Genomic DNA, 20,551 nt, shown 5'->3' with positions numbered 1-20,551 from the left:
ATATGTATGCATTTTTAGCATTCTGTTTACAGCAGGAGCACAGAGGGGAAATGCCTCCACTGTAAATATTTACAAGTCTTATAAAAAGATTCAGATAGTAACATGAATAAAAAGTTCACAGACTCAGACTGCATTCATATTGCCTGACTCTCATAAGTCAGCTGCTCATTTACTGTCATAGCAACAAAACCACTGAGTCACTGAGGCGCATTTGTTATTACAGTCACTGGTGGATGAGTTACTAATCAGAGCGTCCCAGCATAAGTATTTCACACGATTGTACTTGTATAACTACGGAGCACCTGAAGTCCCAAGCGGTGATAAATTTTATCTTGTGCGCACAAGATAATAACTTGTTCCCACAAGATAATTATCTTGTTCGCACAAGATAAATAACTTTTGGGACTTCAGGGGCTCCGTATATAACCGTAGTGACAATAAACATCCTGAATCTTGAATCTTGATCTGTTCATATCCTTGACACAAGTTAAAGCATTAATATAACTATGCAAGAATACTTGATTACAAGTAAAAGCCTGATATTTGAAACAGTGTTATCAGCAAACTCTACTTAAAATGTAAAAATTAAAAGTACTCGGTCCACTGGTTGAATTGCAGCTACTTATTATAAACATACAGCTCTGGAATAAATTAAGAGACACTGCAAAAATATGTTTTTCTCTGTTTCTTCTATTTATAGGTTTGTGTTTGAATAAAATTTACTTTTGTTTTTTTTGTATACAACATGATGAAACATTTCTCCCTACTTCCTAATAAAATATTCTCATTTAGGTCTTTTAATTGCAGAAAATGACAGCTGGTTAAGATAATTAAATGGTGTTTTTCAGACCTCAGTTCAGAAATCAATATTTGCTGTTGGGTGACGGCACAAAGATTCAAGCAGCTCGTCTTTGTTCGATGGCTTGTGACCATCCACCTTCCTCCTCAGGAGGTTTTAAACGGGGTTCACATCTGGATAGGGGCTGGCCATGACATGTAGAGAGAGAAGCTGATTTAAGTTTCATTTGGAGTGGCCTCTTAATTTTTTCCAGAGCTGTATAGTTACAGTACATTAGTCCATCAGTGGTTCCCAAACTAGGGCTGGGGGACCTCTAAACGGTCACAAGATAGAGCCGAGGGGTTGTGAGATGATTAAGGAGGGAAGTCAAAACAAAGTAATGTTCTGATGCACCAATTAGTATTTTCTACATGAAACAATTTTAGATGATTACAGTAGAAATCAACCTTTGTGTAACTACTTACATTTTTCATGGACATCTGAAACCTGTGACAAGATGCTCAAAGTCGACACTGATGCATTTACTAGCTTATCAGATGTGTTTTTATTGTTATTTATACCCTCAGTTTGAAAGATATCTTGTAACTGCAGCTGTCAGATAAAAGGATTGGTTCAAAAAGTGCAATTATTTGCTCTGAAAATCAGTCAGGTAGAAGGATAAATTAGCAGACGTATAATGGAGGTAAGTAAAGTACATATACCTTTCAAAATAAACTAGAGTAGAGCACTTACGTAATTGTAATTAATTGCTTTCCAGCATAGATTACAGTAAAGGTACTAATTAAGTAAATTAAACACCATTAGACATTTAAACCCCATTGCTTTTATTATTGAATTCAAAACCTAGATGCATTTGAGGGAGACAGATAGGTAAATAATAGTGTGTGTGTTTTTTATGTAATGCTTACACATACTGATTAATATCTTATCCAGTGGATTTAGTCTGCTCAGGGAATATTGTTTATAGCGTTTTGATGCCACAATGTATTCCAAATTAGATCTTATCCAAATATCATCCATCAGTTTTTCATTCATTTTGTATGATACCTTATGTACACTGCTCAGGATCAGGACTGGTGTTGTGGCAGAGCTTCTGGGTGCCTCTTTTCGTGTTTTAGTGATATTAGCTGTTGGGTGCTAGTTGAGGGATTATGGCCCAGGATAAATGTCTAATTTATTATGGTTTTTATAGTTGTTGGCTACAAAATCCCTTTCCCACATTAAACTCAACGGCAGAAGCACAGATTAAGCAATAAGGTAAGAATACAGAACAGTAGAGTCCGTACTTTTGCAGCTTTATATCAGGCTTGTTAATACAATGACCCATTATTATTATCACCATGACACAGTAAGGAAAAATCACTTTAGAGATGAGGTAGTAGATTTTAGACAAAACAGACACAAAAACTACCTCCTGTTTAATGTTGCTGGTTTTATCCTCAAAGGGAGAGTTGATGTCTGACACTCATTTGAGGGTTTAGGAGTTATCTTTAATGTGCTCCATCTGTTTTTCCTCATGTAGCTGTGGAAAACTTTGCACAAACTATACCACAGTTTGCAGGCCTGGAACATCTGCATACCCTAAAACAGCTGCAAGTTAATCCACCGTTAATTGTATTATTTAAAGCTTCATGCACACACAAATTCTCAGCTCATGTGGACTTATACGCCACAAATATAGTCGCAAGAGCATTTGTCAGACTATAGCATAATAAAACACATTTCAGGTTTGAGTTATCATCGAGCCAGAAAAAGCTAATCAGAAATGAATAAGAAAAAGACATGTTGGCCCCAAGTCTTAATCACATGACAAACAACACCTTTTCTCTGCAGGGAAACTATTATATCTGTTTCTGTAGCTAATAATTATGTATCTGAGCTCAACTGTGCACATATAGTTACAGTCTGCTTCACACAAGGCTCTACACTGTAGTTCTTTTTCATGAGAGAATATACTATATTCACTATATCGAAGTTTTGTACCAAACATTAAAGTGGTAATCTTGAAGATTTCAGTTTTGTTCTCTTTGCCGGCACCTATGTGATAAACAGTAATTGCGGGAGCACACTTCCCAGATATCCAGACAGTGTTGCATGTGTGACGTTGACGGTTGGCTCCGGTTGTAACTCTTGATTTTCCTCGCTGACGGTCGCTTTCCTTTTCAGACTGTTTGCCTTCATCTGAGCGTCAAATTTGTTTCTTTTTCTTTGGATTTTCACTTATTTTCGAAGTTGTATCTGTAGTCATCGATCTTTTCTTTGTTTGTTCAGCCATAGTAGATTACTGTTTACTCGCAACACTTGCAGAGAGTGGAAAAGCAGCCGCTTAGCTCCGCCTACCCTCTCTGGCAGACCAACCACTGCTGGCTGATGGAAAACGCGTCACTTACTGGGTGCCGCTTGTGATTTTTCCCGCAAAAGTTGCAACCAACAGCCAGCACGTAATGCTGCAAAGGCTTTCATCACTGGGCCATAGGCTTCAATCACCATTGTGTTACCTCATTTGGCGATAGATAGTGACTTAACAGACATTTATTTAAATGAGAATCTTTGAGATTATCACTTTAACAGACCATCTTTTCTTATACATCAGGAACAATTTGCAGTTCGCAACATAAATATTACACTGCTACCTGTTTTCCCTTCACTAATCCAAGGATGCTCATGCAAATTTTCCCAAGTTAAAGATCTTTCTAGTGGGTTCAGGCTCATTCACAAGTCAAGTATATGGCCTACCATATATTTCCATTCATTATTTACTGTCTGTCGAATTGCTAAGTAGGGCCTGTCCATGTTTTTTTTTTTTGGCACCCTCCTGCCGTGTTTGGCATCATCCTGAGTGTTAAACGACGATCAATCAAAAGAGACATTTTTGATATTCAAATATGTACTTCCTTTTTGTCTTTGAAAAAATAAGTCAAGCAGAATAAAACGCTTCCAACATCATCAGACATCCGCTTTGAAAGAAATACTTTCATCTCACCCTGTGCTGCTCATCTTATCTGGGAAAATCTGTCAAGCGTGATTTACAAAAACATGTTAACAGGCCCTCTCACTAGTCAGACACAGGGTTAGTTATGGGAGGAACACGGTGTTACATTGCAGGGGTTTATTTAAGAGGGAGGGCCGCTGTTCGCTGATAGAATTGGATGAAGTATTTGACAGAAAGTCCATTAAAAGAGATGGAGCTGTGAGGCAATTACAGAGTGCTGAGGGAAGCAGGACGGGGGCTTTCTATATTATAGTTCAGACACAGTATGGAAAATGAGGAGAAACCCATCTTCTGTCACAACAGCTGCTATTAATACAACAAGTGGTCACTCCTGTCGCTCTGCACTTAACTGTTATCGTGAAGAATCTCCCCTGAAAGAGAATGAAATGGCTAAGTACACCTTAGCCATAAAGTGCAGCGCAGGTCAAATGTCCGTCAGGCCGGTGTTTTTGGATAAGGTTGTTGTATTATTGCTCCTCAGAGAGCTGTAAAGATCTTTTATTTCCCATGTCCTCTTAAACACTATCAATGAAAATCAAATTCTATATAAACCACAATTATTGCACTTCTGATAACAGAAAAATTATAATTGTGAGCTAAACACAATTATCCTATCAACTGTTTCCCCAAGTCATATAATTATAATTATTATATAAAATTATATAATTATTTACACAGTATCACTCTATTAAATCTGTCTTGGGGCAGCAGCTAGATGCCTAATTAAGCCTAATGTTCAAAATAATTGCCACAAAAGTTAACATAACAAGACAGATGCTTTACAAGTCTAATAGCCTATAGCTATGCACAGGTACTATTTCTGTTAAATTAGGCTGTCACAACCCAGTGTCCCCAAAGAAAATCTGATGGGTAACAAGATGATGATAAATATATAATTCTCTTGCTCAAAAATAGTAACCCTGCCTTTTCTCAAAAGTTTGCCTCGCTCTTATTTTAAGACTTTACTCCTTCAGGACTAGGTTGCACCAGCCATTCATAAATCAATGTCATAATTTGTGTGTAAAGTCCTTCTTATAAATAACTGACTAGTTTGAAAAAAGTGATCATCTTAATCATTTAAAGCTTGAGGTATGATTTATGCAGTAAGAACCTGAGTGACCCAAAATAAAAGACACACAACTGCCAAGACTGATTTTTCATTTCCTGTGTACTTTATTTTAAACTTAAGTGCTAATCCTTTGAAATTATATGAATGAAATAGACTTAATCTCTATCTAGTCGCTCAGGTTCCTGTGGTTTAGAATCAATGTGATTACGCTAACCTAACTGATGCTATTAAGCTAGCTAGTCAGTGTTTAGTATAATGTTTTGTAAAATATGGTATACTTGTAATTCAAAAAATGTTCCATGGTTATTTATTTTTAAACTGTTATTTTGGCAAATGTTAAATACACTGTATATTTTATGTTTTACTCAACAAGCTATGCTAATATATTAGCAAGCTAACAGTCTGTTACTTCAGCTAGCTAGAACAGCTCCACTTGCAGTTAGCTACTTAGTGTCAAAATTCTATTTAGAGCTAATCTCTTCCTAAAAGCTAGTATTGGTTTCCCTTTCTAACATTTAAATGTGTTCATTTTCAATTCAATTTACATTTCAAGAGAAATATCTGAGCCAGAAAAATCTAGTTGAACAACTTGTGTGGCAAGTATTATATAGTATATAGTATATATATTATATAGTACAACTTATGTTGTTGCTAGGCTATGATGAGGGCTAACAAGCAGGATATTGCTCCATTTAAAGGGTCACAAGCCAGAGAGGTTGAACCACTGACCTACATATATTCTTTAACTGTTTTTAGCAAATGTCAGATACACTATACATATTAATGTTTCACTCAACAATCTACGCTAATATATGAGCAAGCTAACAGTCAGTTACTTCAGCTAGCTAAACAGCTCCACTTGCAGTTAGCTACTTAGTATATCAATATTCTATTTAGAGCTAATCTCTTCGCATTGGTTCCTCTTTCTAACATTTAGATGTGTTAATTTTTAATTTATGTGAGCCAGAAAAATCTATTTGAACAACTTGTGCCGGCAACTACTACTTATAAATGTTAGTTAGGCTATGATGAGGGCTAACAAATGAGATATTGCTCCATTTAAGGGGTCAAAGGCCAAAGAGGTTGAACCACTGACCTAAATGTGGGTAGAAGATTTCATTATTAATTGACATCTACACTTAAGCAGAAAACTGATCTCTCTTACACTTGTCCCGATGTTACAGGTCCAGACTGGGTTTAGACAAGGAGCAGGGAATGATTCACCTGGAGATCAGCGTCTCTGACGGACGTGAGTAAAGAAAATGACCTTAGTATCAACATCCTAAACCTTACTAAAGAAAAACTGGTCAGAGATGTGTCCCTACTAAGAATAACCTCCCCATTTGAATTGGCTTCAGAGATACTCCTCATACGATTAAGCTAATTCATTTTTTAAGGGCCAGGCTGTGACTTGGCTCTGTTCTTGGCCACAGTGCAGAGAGGAGGGTACTTGCATAAGGCCTCGTGTGTTAATGCCCTGTCCCTGGGGAGACTGCCTCATTTGGCTGATGCTAACACACTGGGACAGCACTATCTACTTTATCTATTAGTGAGGATAAAGATTGGCCTCTAAAATGTTGCCTCTATGGCTCAGTTAATACCATCAGCATAAGTGATGCTAAACCTTGATTTTGAGCTACGGAGAGTTGCTGTTTTTCCCCTTTGCTATATTTTTAGCACCCATCTCTTGTTTACCCACAGGGTCACAGTACATAACTTGTAAACTTCAGAACTGCTCTGATGGAAACAAGGGCAAGCCTTTCCCTGGATTTATCATCCCTAATTCCCTGGTGGTTCAGGATGAATACGTTTTCATCCAGGTGGGTTTTTATTACAAGGTCTGGCTTCATTAAAAGACAATTAAAAGCTGTAAAACCACTGCATTCGATCGTGTCTTAATGTACAGTCATGTTTTTCATTAACTAAAAGGGGCCATTATCCTGGGAAAGGATGGCATGAAAGTGAAATCACAGTGTCGTGTATTATACTAAAACTCTGCCATAATGCAAAACATCCTAATTAGCGGAAAACTCAGAGTTTTGACGGTGGTTTTAATTGTTTTAAACATGCTGCCAGCAATTAGTGCACACAGTGAAGTTTATGAATATTTACCTAAAATGTGATGAGCTTCAAATTGCATTATGATGCTTTTCCAGGTGCCAATAGGTGGCCAGTCTGTCCATTATGTGTCCTATAAAAGGAATGCTTTCTTCCCGATGAAGCTTCCCAAGTACACGCTGCCAAAGGTAAGATTGCTGCAGAGAGAGCGGTGTTTGGTGAGTCGAACACATGCAGAGAGGCAATCTGCAGCAAGTGCAGCATTCATTTCACTGTGAAACGCTCTTACTTTCAAATGATTTTAAGTAGGCTTGTTGCCAGTTAGTCGTGATGTTTGCTGACAAATCCATTAAACTGTTTACTCCGCATTATTACCCTCCTGAAAACTGATTTGCTTACGCATAATTATATCTTCAGATCTCGTGTTTATTCAGAACCCATGCTTAGTTTTTAATCAGTTGCCCTCCCTTCTGTATCAAAAGATGTTTACTTAAAAAAAATAGAGAACTTGGTCTTGCACAATTTGTGTTCCAGAGAATTTTCTTGGAGCCTTACAGTCCATTTGAATTTGCACACAGCAGTGTTGGCCCTGACTTTCATTCAGTAAAAGCCCAGCAGGGTGGCCTAGTGGTTTGAGTGGCTGTTTCGTGTCAACAAGAGAGATTTAGTGCCCGTGGTGTTGTTTCGATCAATCTATCCATCCATCCATCCATGTACTCCGTCAAAGTTTCCTCGGGAAGGACCCACATCACCTCGCCTCACACCGGATAAAGGATTCTGTAAAATTAAATGGAGCCTGTCTTCATTTTTAGTGCTTGGCATGAAACGCCTGAGGTCTAATCCCTGCTGATCCTGACTGAATCTTGTCAAAAGTGACAAATCGCTTGCAAGCTAGCTGCTCAAGCTCTATGGCCTTTATGCACACACTGCTACACTTTTTCATTAATAGAACTCCTTTAAATAATTTTTGGCTATTTAGCTGGCTGTTGCACACAGAGGCCTCTCCTCATGACTGTCATGTGTTCAGGACTTGCAGATAATCAGCACAGATGATAACCAGGTGGTGGCGGCGATTCAGGACTGGCACCAGAATGACTCGTACAACCTGTACATGTCTGAGTCCAGAGGGCTGTTCTTCACCCTGATGCTGGAGGACGTTGTGAGCAGCGGAGGACCCGAGGGCAACATCATGATCGACCTCTATGAGGTAGGCAGCAACAGTGCTTTTAGGCTGCTGCTGTCATCCTGTTACCTCTTGTTATTCAGGCACACTGGACCAACCTAAATAACTAGCCCTGTTGTGTAACTGCTTCAGTTGTTGGGACGATGTTTCATGTTCATGAGTGTTCCCTAGGCTAATTTGTGCAATCATTTGTGTAATTATACAAGCATAATGATTTTCTATTAGCCATCATTATAAGTTTTGCTGCAGTTCTTTATTCATGCCTTCATGTTCTTGATGTTTTAATTCTGCCTACATCAGTTTCTCTTTTAATTAGAGCTGAAATGATTGAGTTAGAAGTTAATCAATTTGTAGAAAAACCAATCAGCAACTGTTTTGATCATTACATAACCTTTAAAATCATCTCTTAAACCAAAACGCCAAACTTTTACAAGGTCAGATTGAGCTTGAGCTTCTGTTTGTTTGCCAATTTATCTTGGAGTTTGAGCTCTTGACAACAGAGTAGAGTTGCAACAAAGAAATGTGTCTTCTAATGAATGAATTGTTTTTTCTATAATACATGGAAATTGCACACTTTAAATTCCTATAGCCAATGGTGCCGTTAGAGACGCCTATTCACTTTACAATTGTTACTACAAGGACAAGCAAAACACTCTCCCATTTGAGTAGCTGTTAAACATCAGTTTACAGGGATTTGTGCTGATAAATTACTTTAATCATTACTTGCCTGGCAAAATAGTCGGTGATTACTTCTTAAGAGCTTAGGAATTAATTGGCGGGCTATTGTTTGGGGGCTATTTTCTGACATAATATAGATGATTAATTAGAAACATACTGGGCAGCTTTATTGATGAAAATGCTTCTCTCTGTATGAACACTTAAGTAAAAGGAGAAATTAGCCGCTGTCAGTCAAAGCTGGTGTTCTCTGTAATTGATAGAAGAAATTATATTTGAAATTTGCATCATAGCTGTGGAGAAAGTTGTACAAAAAGCTTGTGGTTTTGCCCATTCTACATTCCTACAATACCCAGGGTGCATTGCGCCCCTCCCTCTGAAAGGAACGGCCCAGTGAGAGACGCTGGAGGGAAATACTACTGCTTTCGCTGCAGGCAATGGCTCAGAGCCAATCCGAAATACGACGAGAAAAACAGGTGGATCGTCTTAAAAATCTTCGGGTCTGCAGTCTACATTTCAAACCTGACGATTTTGAACGAGACATGACATCAGAGGCGGGCGTCCTAGATTGAGGAAGTGTAGTTTAGCAAGCTCCCTGGCCTCTATCAGATGACACATTTTACGTAGTCTGGTGGTTTTCCAGGGCCCACTGAAGAAGCGGATAGCGTCCTCCAAAGGCACAAATCGCAATCACATGCAATTTAGAGTCTCCAATCCACCTAAATGTAATGTCTTTTACCATGAGGATACACTGGTGCAACAAGGGGACAACATGCAAAAAAAAAAAAAGTTCCCATTCACCAAATGAATTTCAAGTAAGAGCACCATACAAAACTTTCTTCAACAATTAAACAAACTCTGACAAGTCGAGTACAAACAGACAGCTTAAAACTTTTCTCAGAGTGAGTCTTGATTTTCTGTCATGTTTTCCTTAAGTGTACCCTGCCTTCAGTTGTCTTGGATGTCTTCACATAATGGAACAGATGTTGCTACATTGCATTTTATTCTGCAGCCTCTCTCTCATACTCCCTCCCTGCCTGCTTTTATTATCTCTCTCATGTCAAACAGTCACGCAAAAGAGCATTTAGTCCCTTCATTCTTACGATATTCTACTATCCACGCACAAATTTAGGAAACACCAGCGTCACTTTAACACCACAGTCTCAATACATGCAAAATAGCAGGTTTAATTCGTGCACTGGACATGTTATATCTGTGTGGACAGAGGTGCTACAAGGTTGCAGTGACTGCACATGCATTCATCACTCTGGATTAACCTCATCCGCAGCCAGCAGTAAAAGCATCACATTGTTGCAAACGCACACCTTAGAAAGCCATCAGCATTTGTTACTCTTGCTGCTCACTGACCCACACTCACATTTAATGCCTGGAAATATTTAGCTGCAATGACCCGACCAGTGGGAGACATGAAACAGTTGTTCTTCCTGTGACGATTGATTTAAGCCTTTTAAGTGGAGGAGAAATGTGAACTGAAGTGATGGCTGCACACGAGCGTGCATCTCTGCCCGCATAAAAACAAAGAGGAAGAAATATCTCAGGGCTGCGCCATATGTTGTTTTGATTCTGCAGAGTCCTACAGATGGTCTAAAACAGTGCTCCCTGTCAGAAAAACTATCACTTTCAGACATCCCTTCCTCTCCGAACTAGGCCTTCAGCTTTACTTAAGTCTGAATTATTCACAGTTTTTTTTTTTCTCCCTTTTTTGTTATTTTCCCCCTACCGCTCTTTCACTCTCTCTCTTTCTCTCTCATGTTTGCAGGTTGCTGGGATTAAAGGGGTGTTCCTGTCAAATAAAGTTGTTGAGAACCAAGTGAAAACTTATATCACATACAACAAGGGGAGAGACTGGCGCCTTCTTCAGGCTCCAACAACCGATCTCCAGGGAAACAAGGTCTATTGTGAACAAGTAAGTGGGCCACTGACAAGAGATAAAGTTATTTGGATTTTCATTATCTGCTCAAACAAATACTTCAGCGGATTCAGCTCACCAGGGCTAAAGAGGGCAGACAGCCGTGAATCACTCCGACACAGCTCAGAATATGTCAGTAACTGAAGAGACTTTTCAATTTATCTGATATACCTGAAGGGTCAGGTGTCTAAGGATAGAGGCTGTCCTTTGCTGTAAAGACCTGTTAGAAGAGCTTGTGGTACATGACTGTACAAATAAAACTGACTTTAAGAGAGGGCACAGACTTCCTGCCACTAATTTAACACAACTGTCCTTGAAATATATACTGAATCTTAAGTTAACTTAAAGATATAATCTTGATTTTCATTTAAATTCTGTTAGGTCTGTTAAGTCACTATCACCAAATGCAATGGTGATTGACCCTGTGGCCCACTGATGAAAGCCTTTGCATTTGCGGTATTATAGACTGGGTGTCTGTGGTGACTTTCGCAGAAAAAAATCCCAAGCAGCGCCCAGTTAGTGACGCGTTTTCCATCAGCCAGTAGTGGTTGGTCTGCCAGAGAGGGTAGGCGGAGCTAAGCAGCTGCTTTTCCGGTCTCTGCAAGTGTTGCGAGTAAACAGTAATCTACTACGGCTGAACAAACAAAGAAAAGGTCGATGACTACAGATACAACTTCAAACATGAGTGAAAATCCAAAGAAAAAGAAACAAATTGGACGCTCAGATGAAGGCAAACAGTCTAAAAAGGAAAGCGACCGTCAGCGAGGAAAATCAAGAGTTACAACTGTGACAAAAAGAGCCAACAGTAGACGTCTGGTTATCTGGGACATATACGCCTGCAATTGCCCTTTATCACCATAAGGTGCAAAACTAAACAAAAATAGAACAAAAGTGAAAACTTCGAGATTATATCTTTAAACTTGTATTAACTCTGTTCCATTGTTTTTAGTGGTAGTAGTGGTCGTGCTGGCACTGTCAGTCTTTTAATAGTTAGGATTTAGAATAGTAAGGATTGTGAATGTATATGTTACACTGTTACTATTTCATTTAGCAGACACTGACACAATGAATGCCATTATAACAACTGATATAATTACAAAGACAACACATGATTTATTGAACTAAGACAATAATAATATTAAAAGAAAACGTTCTGTATACGGCGGCAAGAAAAACTTTATTTAATAGCAGATCATTTCTTCAACTAGAAATAAATGAAAATCCACATTTTGGTGTACTTGGTTTTTGAGCATTAGCCTAAATAAGGACTTTTATATTGAAATTGATGGTGCATGTTGTGTATATGGTAATGTGTATACTTCCTGTCCCAGATTTCTCTGCCATCACAGTTGAACAATCAGTTAAGGGGGTGTTATGCTAATTTCAAGCTTCATATTTCACTCTGTGATACTGTGGAGTAGCTTAGCATAATTTACAGTTAAAAAAACTCATTTTTCTTTCACTGGTGCTCTGTGCAGGCCCTCATACAATCAGCTCTGTCCCTTTAAGAAACCCCGCCCCTACAAGCTTGCTTCCTTCTGATTGGCCAGCTCTCCGAAGCCTGCTGAGGCCACAAAGTGCAGCGTACAGAAAAAACGGTGTGAAACCTGGCATCCACAGCAGCCTGCAGACTGAGCTGAGAAGCCTGGGGATTACTCCAACATACTTTAACCTACAGATTTGAAACTTTACGCACGTTTAGTCTGGACATACAACATTGTGAAACAGCATAATACCCCCTCTTTAACATATTTCCATAGTTAACAATTAGATAATTAGCAAATGTCTAATAATAATAATATATTCACAATTAATTCAGGGCAGTAATGATGAAACCTTTCATTCTAACATTATGACTGCAGCAAACTAATCAGCTTTGTGTTTCGCAGCCTTACTGCTCCTTACATCTCCACCTCCATGTGTCAGAGAATCCTTACACCTCGGGAAACATTGTCAGCAAAGATACAGCTCCAGGAATTATAATAGCATCAGGTGAGGAGATTATTTGATTTGCACCTTCGATTTTCACATCCACACTGTTATTTACTTTCAGTCATATCGCTCTCGGTTCTTAAGTTCTGTTCCCAGCTCCTTCTTTGTCTCCTGGCAGCATTTTACAAAACAAAATCCAATTTATCTCCTCCAATGAAAACAATATACTTCACTGATTTAGCGTCTTTAAGTGACGTGCTTCAAACAATGAAGATTTAAAACAGTGCTCTCCTAACTTTTGTGTGCAGGTGTGGTTGGACCTGAGCTGACGAGTTCTAATGTCAGTATTTTCATCACATCTGATGCTGGAAACACCTGGAAAGAGGTACAGTATGAGAACTGGCTCTGCATGTAAATCCTCCTATACTGGCCCTGCAACAATACCTGCAAATCTGCAGCATTACTTATCGGACACGCATAGTATGTCACATTTTCTTGTTATCCAGAGAACGTGATAGAAGGCCTGTGCCTTGACATTTCAATATAATACAGAACATAATGGAAAAAACACGACATCATTCAGGCATTATCTGAATAAAGAATGGGTGGAAAAACACAGAACCTGACTCTGCTTTCAATGCCAACTTTCAGCTCTCACTTTTTAGCTTTTGGTGTTTCCCCACAGTTGCAGAGGAATAAGAAATTGAGGTTTGACATACAGCCTTGTGTGAGACATGTGCATCTCTGATCTGTAAAACAGATAAACCAAAAAGAGCACACTGAGTATTGCCGTCGGCTTAAAAACTCCTCAAACCAACAAAGCGAGCAACACTTGCTTGATGCATTTGTTTATTCACACAACTGAGACTCCTGTGCAAAGAGCAGCCGAGGTTTCTTCTTGTTCAGTGTGTAGGTGTGAGTATCCATGTTCCCTATGTTGTCACTAGTGCATGCTTTATGTATAGTTTTCTCTGCTGTGATAAAGTGAAGCTGGCTGTGTCTGCAGGTCTTCCAGGAGGAGTACAGCGTGTTTTTCCTGAATCAAGGAGGATCCCTGGTGGCCATACGACACACACCTCTGCCAATTAGACATATTTGGTAAGCCTCTCCGAGGATGTAGCACATCGTTTTAGAGACTATACTCTATCTTTGAAAACAGGGACTGAGAATATTTTCTTGTTGAGGCTTTTCTTACTTACGTGTGGCTGGTCTGTCTGTGATCTAACCATTGTTTTCTCCCTCAGGCTGAGTTTTGATGAGGGCAGAAACTGGGACAAATATAGCTTCACCTCCTCACCACTCTATGTAGATGGGGTGCTCGGGGAGCCTGGAGAGGACACCCTCATAATGACGTAAGATATAAAGGGAACATAAAGAGCTGAAATGTCTCTAGTTTGTTAATCACAGCACTGGATAATTATATGTCAAATAGATGAAGACTTACAAGGTTACATAAATATTTTTGAGTTAATTAAATGTGCGTTTGAAAAGGGTTTTATAAGCCGGAGATGTAGAGGAGTTTTCCTAACTCACAGAGGGACATGGATCAAAGTCAGAGCATGAATTTAGCAAAGGGAAGGTTTCATAGTACAGGTTGTTATATTTCTTCAACCTGACCCGTATCCTCCGTGGTTTTTTGTGACTTGTTTTTGCAGAATATTTGGTCATTTCAGTCATCGATCTGAGTGGCAGCTTGTCAAAATTGACTTCCGGTCCATTTTCCAACGACGCTGCACATCTGAGGATTATCTGACATGGCAGTTACACAATGGGGTAAGAGGATCCTGCTGCTACTTGACTGTTTCTAACATGAGAATTCTTGTCACTGATTAAACTCCACTGAATCCCTTTGATTCAGCCGCACAATGAAAAGCCAGATGGCACAAAAAAAATAATAAGAACGTCTGAAATGTTTTTGATCCATTATGCATCACAGGACGAAGTGTGCATCATGGGAATGAAGAGAATCTTCCAGAAGCTGAAAGCAAACGTTCAGTGTGTCAAGGCCAGAGATCAGTATATCTCCCAGATGTCAGATCCCTGCCCGTGCACAGAGGCAGACTTTGAGTGGTGAGTTCCCTGCTCTGCAGCTACTCCTTTCACTTCATTAAGCCAGTGCACAACGCTTTATCAGTCTCCAGAGGCTGAGTCTGCGAGGCAAACCTAAGGCACAACAAGAGCAGTGTTTGAAGCTTTATATTTTATAATTCACAACTTGTTATTCATATTTCTTATCTTTCTGTAGGATCTCACAGTTCACTCTCATTGAGGCTTATATGAATGCATGGGAAAATTGACTTGATTAATTGTATGTCAGTTGCTGAAACTCTTATCGAGTGATATTGATATTAAAGGGCCAGTTCGCTGATTTTCAACCTCAGTCCTATCATGCTATTATGGGGGGCTAATGCCATTATGGGAGGGAAAAAAATGCAATTTGGCTCTGTGCTTTGGGAGGATGCTATCCGCTTCTCCAATGGGCCCTGGAAAACCTCCGCCAGACGACGTAAAACACGTCATCTGGCGGAGGCCAGGGAGCTCGCCAAACTACACTTCCTCAATCTAGGACGCCCGCCTCCGATGTCGTGTGTCGTTCAAAATCTTCCGGTTTGAAATGTAGACTGCAGACCTGAAGATTTATTTAGACAATCCACGGGTATGTTCTTGTCATATTTTGGATTCCGTAACGCTCTGAGCCGTTGCCTGCAGCAAAAAAACAGTAGTATTTCACTCCAGCGTCTCTCGCTGGGCCGTTCCTTTCAGAGGGAGGGGCGCAATGCACCCTGGATGTTGTAGGAATGTAGTATGGGGGACACCACAAGCTGTTTGTACAGCTTTCTCCACGTCTATGGCACCTATTTCAAATAGTATTGCTTTTATTAATTACAGAGAACACCAGCTTTGACTGAGAGGGTTTTTTTCTCGTGGCGTATTGCTCCTTTAAGATTGTGGTTACAATCAGTAACCCAGTATCAATAAATTGCACATTGTTGCTATTTTTGCCTTTATTTAGAGGACAATGAATGGCCAAATCTCAGTCCACCCTGAAGCCCAAGCACTGAACCCTCACAGACTTTAATGACCTCAGGCGTGCAGTGTGTGAGTGCACGACTCTGTGAGGGTTCGAGAACTGCATACTAATCAGCAATGGGACACACGATTATGGCATCAAATGTTGCCTAGAAACAAGATGTTAGTAGAAATTAGAAAAAAAAGGCATTATTACATTATTTACATATTTTAGTATCAAAAGCCAGAAATGCGAGTCACCGTCCATGCTTGCTTTGTTTAGATTTAGTTTTTTTTAATTCCAACTTAACATCCAATTTAATACTACTTCAATATACAACCATTTGTTAACATCTAGTGGGGGGCTGGACAATCACGTTTGTACACGTCACCAAGTTGGCTATGAACCCTGGGTAACTACCAAAGGAAAGTGCATATATGTGGACTCACGGAAAGTCCACAATTTGGAGTTGAAAAGTCCGCATCAGAGCCCTTCGGCACTTGATGATTTGGCAGTGGGACAGCACTAAGCACTCACACACTTACCGGGAACGCACCTGAAAGTCTGTGAGTCCGTGAGTTGATTTGACCTATAGCAAAGGGCCGAGGGTTGGAGTTGAACCCGTGGCCGCTGCATCAAAGACTGTGCCTCTAAACGTGGGGCCCAGACTTTAACCGCTAAGCTAAATCAGCTCCATGATAAACTTGCCGTTGTTGGATGAATAAAGTTGCTTTATGATTAATTTATTGATCGAGACACAATTCAAACAAACATTGCAATTAGTACTTTTGTTCATTTTAACTACTGTATAATTAGCATTGAAATATTTGGACAACATAATTTGACAAAACATTAACGCACAACACAAATGAACAGAGAGATTACTGAAAACATTGAAGTCTAGCTCTAACAATCATTGTTATAATTCCCCTGCTATATAATATTTTTCTCTGTCTAACGAGTCAAAACCTCTTGTACGTCACTCCGCTCTGTCTCATACTTTCTTTTATCTCTCTGATCTCTCTGGTGCTAACTGAGCAGCACTCACTGCTATATTAAACAAGCTTAACACCACGTAATTACGATAAGACTTATTAAACTTTCCAACTCTGGCTCCTGAGACTGTGTTTCCCTGATCATAATGACAGGGATCTGACAGATCCCTCTGACTCTGCCAAGGTAGTAATTGTAGAGCGAGCGAACACGCACAATGCCTTCTCTGCTTCAGGAGTTTGATACATAAAACATCAAATCTCAAACACGCCGCGCTGCTGTGCTGTGTCGAGTTTCCTCAGCCTGGAACACCTCTGCTGTGTATGATTCTGTTTGAGCTGTGTGATTATATTTGATATTTTAAATAAGTTATAACTAATCCCAATTACACCCCCTTTGTCTGTACTTGTTGTTCCATCTGAAACAGTGACTACGGCTTTGAGAGGCAGATCGATGGAAGCTGCACTCCGTCTTTCTGGTTCGTTCCTTCGGCAACATCCAGAGATTGCATCACCGGAGACAGCTTCCTCAACACCACTGGGTACAATTCATTTGTATTGGCACAAGCAGGCCTGGCTATTCTGCAGTGACTAAGTATATTAGCTTTTGTTTTAAGTACTTAACTGGAATATAACTGTTTTCTGCAAAGTTAAAAAGGTAATAATTGTCCTTTTTTTACCTCACAAAAACATTCTGAAAGCTACAGCTACATGCTGCTTTTCAAATAAAGACTTTACTTTACAAACATTGAACACGTTTTTACAGACTCAGCCAGTGATTGTGAGCGTTTTTGATTTGCCACAATAAGAATCTTGTTTTGGCTTTTTGTTGTATTTTAGATGTCCTTGAGTTTTTAGCAGCTCAACAGAAGAGACATTTCTCCTAACAACTGCTTAGATAACTGTCTTAGGCTCAATACATTTCATGTACTTTACTCAAGTGGGAATTTGAAAGCAGTGCTTTATTTGTAATGCAGTGTTATTACACTATTGTGTTTATACTTAAAAGTAAGGATCTGAATACTTCTTCCCCCACTGTCCAGTCTGAAAATGTTTTGCACGTCACACTATCCATGATAGGGATAATCTCAAGGATTTTTATTTAAATAAATGTCTGTTAAGTCACTCTCTATCGCCGAATGTGGTTATACAGTGGTGATTGAGCCTATGGCTGTGTCCCAATCCAGGAGCCACAGCCTTTGAAGGCTGTATTTGAAGGCCGATTGCGTCACAGAAGCGTGTCGAAGGCTGCCACAATTTGAAGGCTCCTTCAGATGCGGCCGACAAGTGCGTCCTCCGTTTCCCGGGCCGCAAAGGATCCATCGGGTGCATCCTTCGCAGCCCAATGTATCCCAAGATGCATTGCGCAAATATTCATATGATATGCCAGATTTTACGCGGCCGAGGAGTACACTTTTAAATGTAAACGTTTTTGGTGTCAATTCAATCGAATAGCGTTACACATGTTTAAGGGAATGATAGGGCCCTTGAAACAAATTATCTGTTAAACAATAGGTTAACTTACTCAACGTTAGTTATGCTAGCTAGTTAGCACAGTAGCTACCTGTTGCTAGGCGACAGGACCGGCGTTTGGTGACACAAGGGTAAGATGAAGGCAAACAGTCTAAAAAGGAAAACGACCGTCAGCGAGGAAAATCAAGAGTTACAACCGGAGCCAACAGTGGACGTCACACTAAACACTGTCTGGATATCTGGGATGTGCGCTCCCGCAATTACCGTTTATCGCCATAGGTGTCGCCAAAGAGAACAAAACTGAAATCTTGGACAGTATCACTTTCATCTTCACATGGATATTTAAGCATATTTAAAATGCAAGTTATCAGTAACCCATGTGGTTACAAGTACAGCACAGTACAGTCGCTAATATTATCAAATGCATTTTAGATTTGTTGGAAACAAATAAACAGCTACAAAATAGTGTTAAGGAGGAAAATCAAAACACAAATTGGATTACACGAGTGTTTGGCTGCTCTACTTGATTCCAATTAGTTTTTAAGCACTCTTAATAACACCATGTGGTGGCAATAAATATAATAAATATCAGCCTAAGTAGCTAAATATAATTAAATAATAGTCTTGTTTCTTTTACAAATATACATGTATTGTTAATATAGTCATTTATACATCATTTATAGTGTTAGATAACATGTAACCCACTTGTAACTGATGGCTGGTGTTGATAAAAGGCTAATTCAACTGAGCTGTGGGAGTATGATAAACAAATACTCTTATGAATGTCTCCCCGTGTGTGCATTTGTTTAATGTCTGCTTTAACACTCATGCTGTGCTCATCTTGTGTCTTTTGGGGGGTCTTTCATGAATTCCAGATATCGCAGGGCTTTGTCGAACAACTGCACCGAGGGAACGCTGTTGAAGTACAGCCCCAGGCGACAGAAGTGTCCCAGTCAGGCACCCAGGGGCCTCCAGCTCTTCACCAGTGAGGGAACACTGGTTGCAACGCTGGGGAGGAATGTCACTTTCTTGGTCTTCCTGGAAGAGGTGCTGACTTCCCTCAAACAAAGTAACAGTACAGTGTGTAACAGAGGGATGCTTGTAGGCTGCATGCTACTTCTTCAGTCTTATCTGTAAAGTGAGATCCTGTCAGAGACGCTGTAGCACCAGCATGTCAAGTAAATATGCAGTGACATGATTTACACTTGACCTCCTCCTTGCAGATATTATGGAAAATGCATGCTGTTATGTGTCAGCGAGGACGCTGACAAACATCTGGGGCTGCAGCGTGAGTGACGGTATTTTGTTGTCCTTCTGAAGGGTCTGAGCTCCACGACGAGTATAACAGTGGACTTCGGCGACGGGACCACCATATCTTATGTAAACATAAGCTCCATTGAGGACGGGGTCAAGCATATCTACAGTAAAGTCGGTATCTACCAAGTGTCTGCTACAGCGGCCAACGCTCTGGGCTTCGACAGGGTGATACTCTACCTCCACGTCTCCTGTGAGTCTGACACAGTCATGGAAAAGTCGCTGCTAAAATGTTAACAATTGTATGATCAGTTCTGAATGTGTTATTATCAGAACACTCATTAAATTATTGTATGCATTACTTTAATTATTGTGTATACCACTCTACTTCAAGGGGGGATTTACTGTAAAGAGTTGTTTACAGGCACTGGTGGACGAGGAAGGTCTGGTAGGGCAATCACCCTTTCTGATGCACCGATTCCCCCAAAAAATCCCCTTTTGGACGCCTTCTTGATGGATTTAAACTATGCAGTTACCTCCAGGGTGCCCTTCCAGTGGATTACAAGCAATAAAGTATCCTCTTGGGTGTTCTTTGATCGGAGAAAACGTGAAAAAGTTCCCTCTTGGGTGACCTTCCACTGGAGAAAACTTGATAAAGGCCCCTCTTGGGCGCCATTCAAGTAGCCAAAATGTGATAAGGTACCCTATGTGATGCCCTTCAAGTGGAGAAAAAGAAATAACTCGAAACTCTTGGGTGCCATTTCAGTGGTGAAAATGTGATACAAAGCCTTATAGGCTGCCGTACAGACAGCCTGAGTCTGCCACTGTTCATACATGATGATTAACAGGCTTACAGTGCCTCTCTCCTACCGCATGATAAAGTGAACTTGCTATGAACTGCAGAATCTTCATTAAAGTGCATATAAAGTTACTATATTAAAAGCTATAGTCATGCACATAGATGATAACATCCAACAGCCTCAGAGTAGCTGAAGATACATCCAAAGTTTGGAGTGTCACTCACTCGCGGAGCCCTGAAGTCTGTCTGTGCTCTCTTCATTTACAGAGATGATCAGATGTGATCACTTTGAATCCAGCTCATTATGATGGATACCAAACGTGACGTTTTCAGAACATCCACACATACTTGTCAAACCACTCCTGCAGAGCTCTCAACCTCCCCA

General features: G+C 40.0%; 1 protein-coding gene across 1 annotated transcript in view; it reads left to right on the top strand.

The window, feature by feature from the left end:
• LOC138588176 (VPS10 domain-containing receptor SorCS1-like) overlaps positions 1 to 20,551 on the top strand; it is a 63,866-nt gene that overhangs the window by 26,744 nt on the left and 16,571 nt on the right. Inside the window, exons 6-19 of the mRNA XM_069658084.1 lie at positions 6,045 to 6,109; positions 6,562 to 6,680; positions 7,017 to 7,106; positions 7,946 to 8,125; positions 10,557 to 10,703; positions 12,596 to 12,698; positions 12,947 to 13,023; positions 13,645 to 13,736; positions 13,883 to 13,990; positions 14,294 to 14,411; positions 14,575 to 14,708; positions 17,069 to 17,182; positions 18,989 to 19,160; positions 19,434 to 19,620. Coding sequence (XP_069514185.1) covers positions 6,045 to 6,109; positions 6,562 to 6,680; positions 7,017 to 7,106; positions 7,946 to 8,125; positions 10,557 to 10,703; positions 12,596 to 12,698; positions 12,947 to 13,023; positions 13,645 to 13,736; positions 13,883 to 13,990; positions 14,294 to 14,411; positions 14,575 to 14,708; positions 17,069 to 17,182; positions 18,989 to 19,160; positions 19,434 to 19,620 — 1,706 coding nt within the window. The remainder of the gene's footprint in view (positions 1 to 6,044; positions 6,110 to 6,561; positions 6,681 to 7,016; positions 7,107 to 7,945; positions 8,126 to 10,556; positions 10,704 to 12,595; positions 12,699 to 12,946; positions 13,024 to 13,644; positions 13,737 to 13,882; positions 13,991 to 14,293; positions 14,412 to 14,574; positions 14,709 to 17,068; positions 17,183 to 18,988; positions 19,161 to 19,433; positions 19,621 to 20,551) is intronic.

The sequence above is a fragment of the Semicossyphus pulcher genome, unplaced genomic scaffold (assembly GCF_022749685.1).
Source record: "Semicossyphus pulcher isolate SPU_LCO1_2020_fin unplaced genomic scaffold, fSemPul1.0.p SCAF_12, whole genome shotgun sequence".
Classification (NCBI taxonomy): Eukaryota; Metazoa; Chordata; class Actinopteri; order Labriformes; family Labridae; genus Semicossyphus; species Semicossyphus pulcher.
Note: the sequence above shows the minus strand (reverse complement) of the source record. Positions and strands in the feature narration are given on the sequence as shown.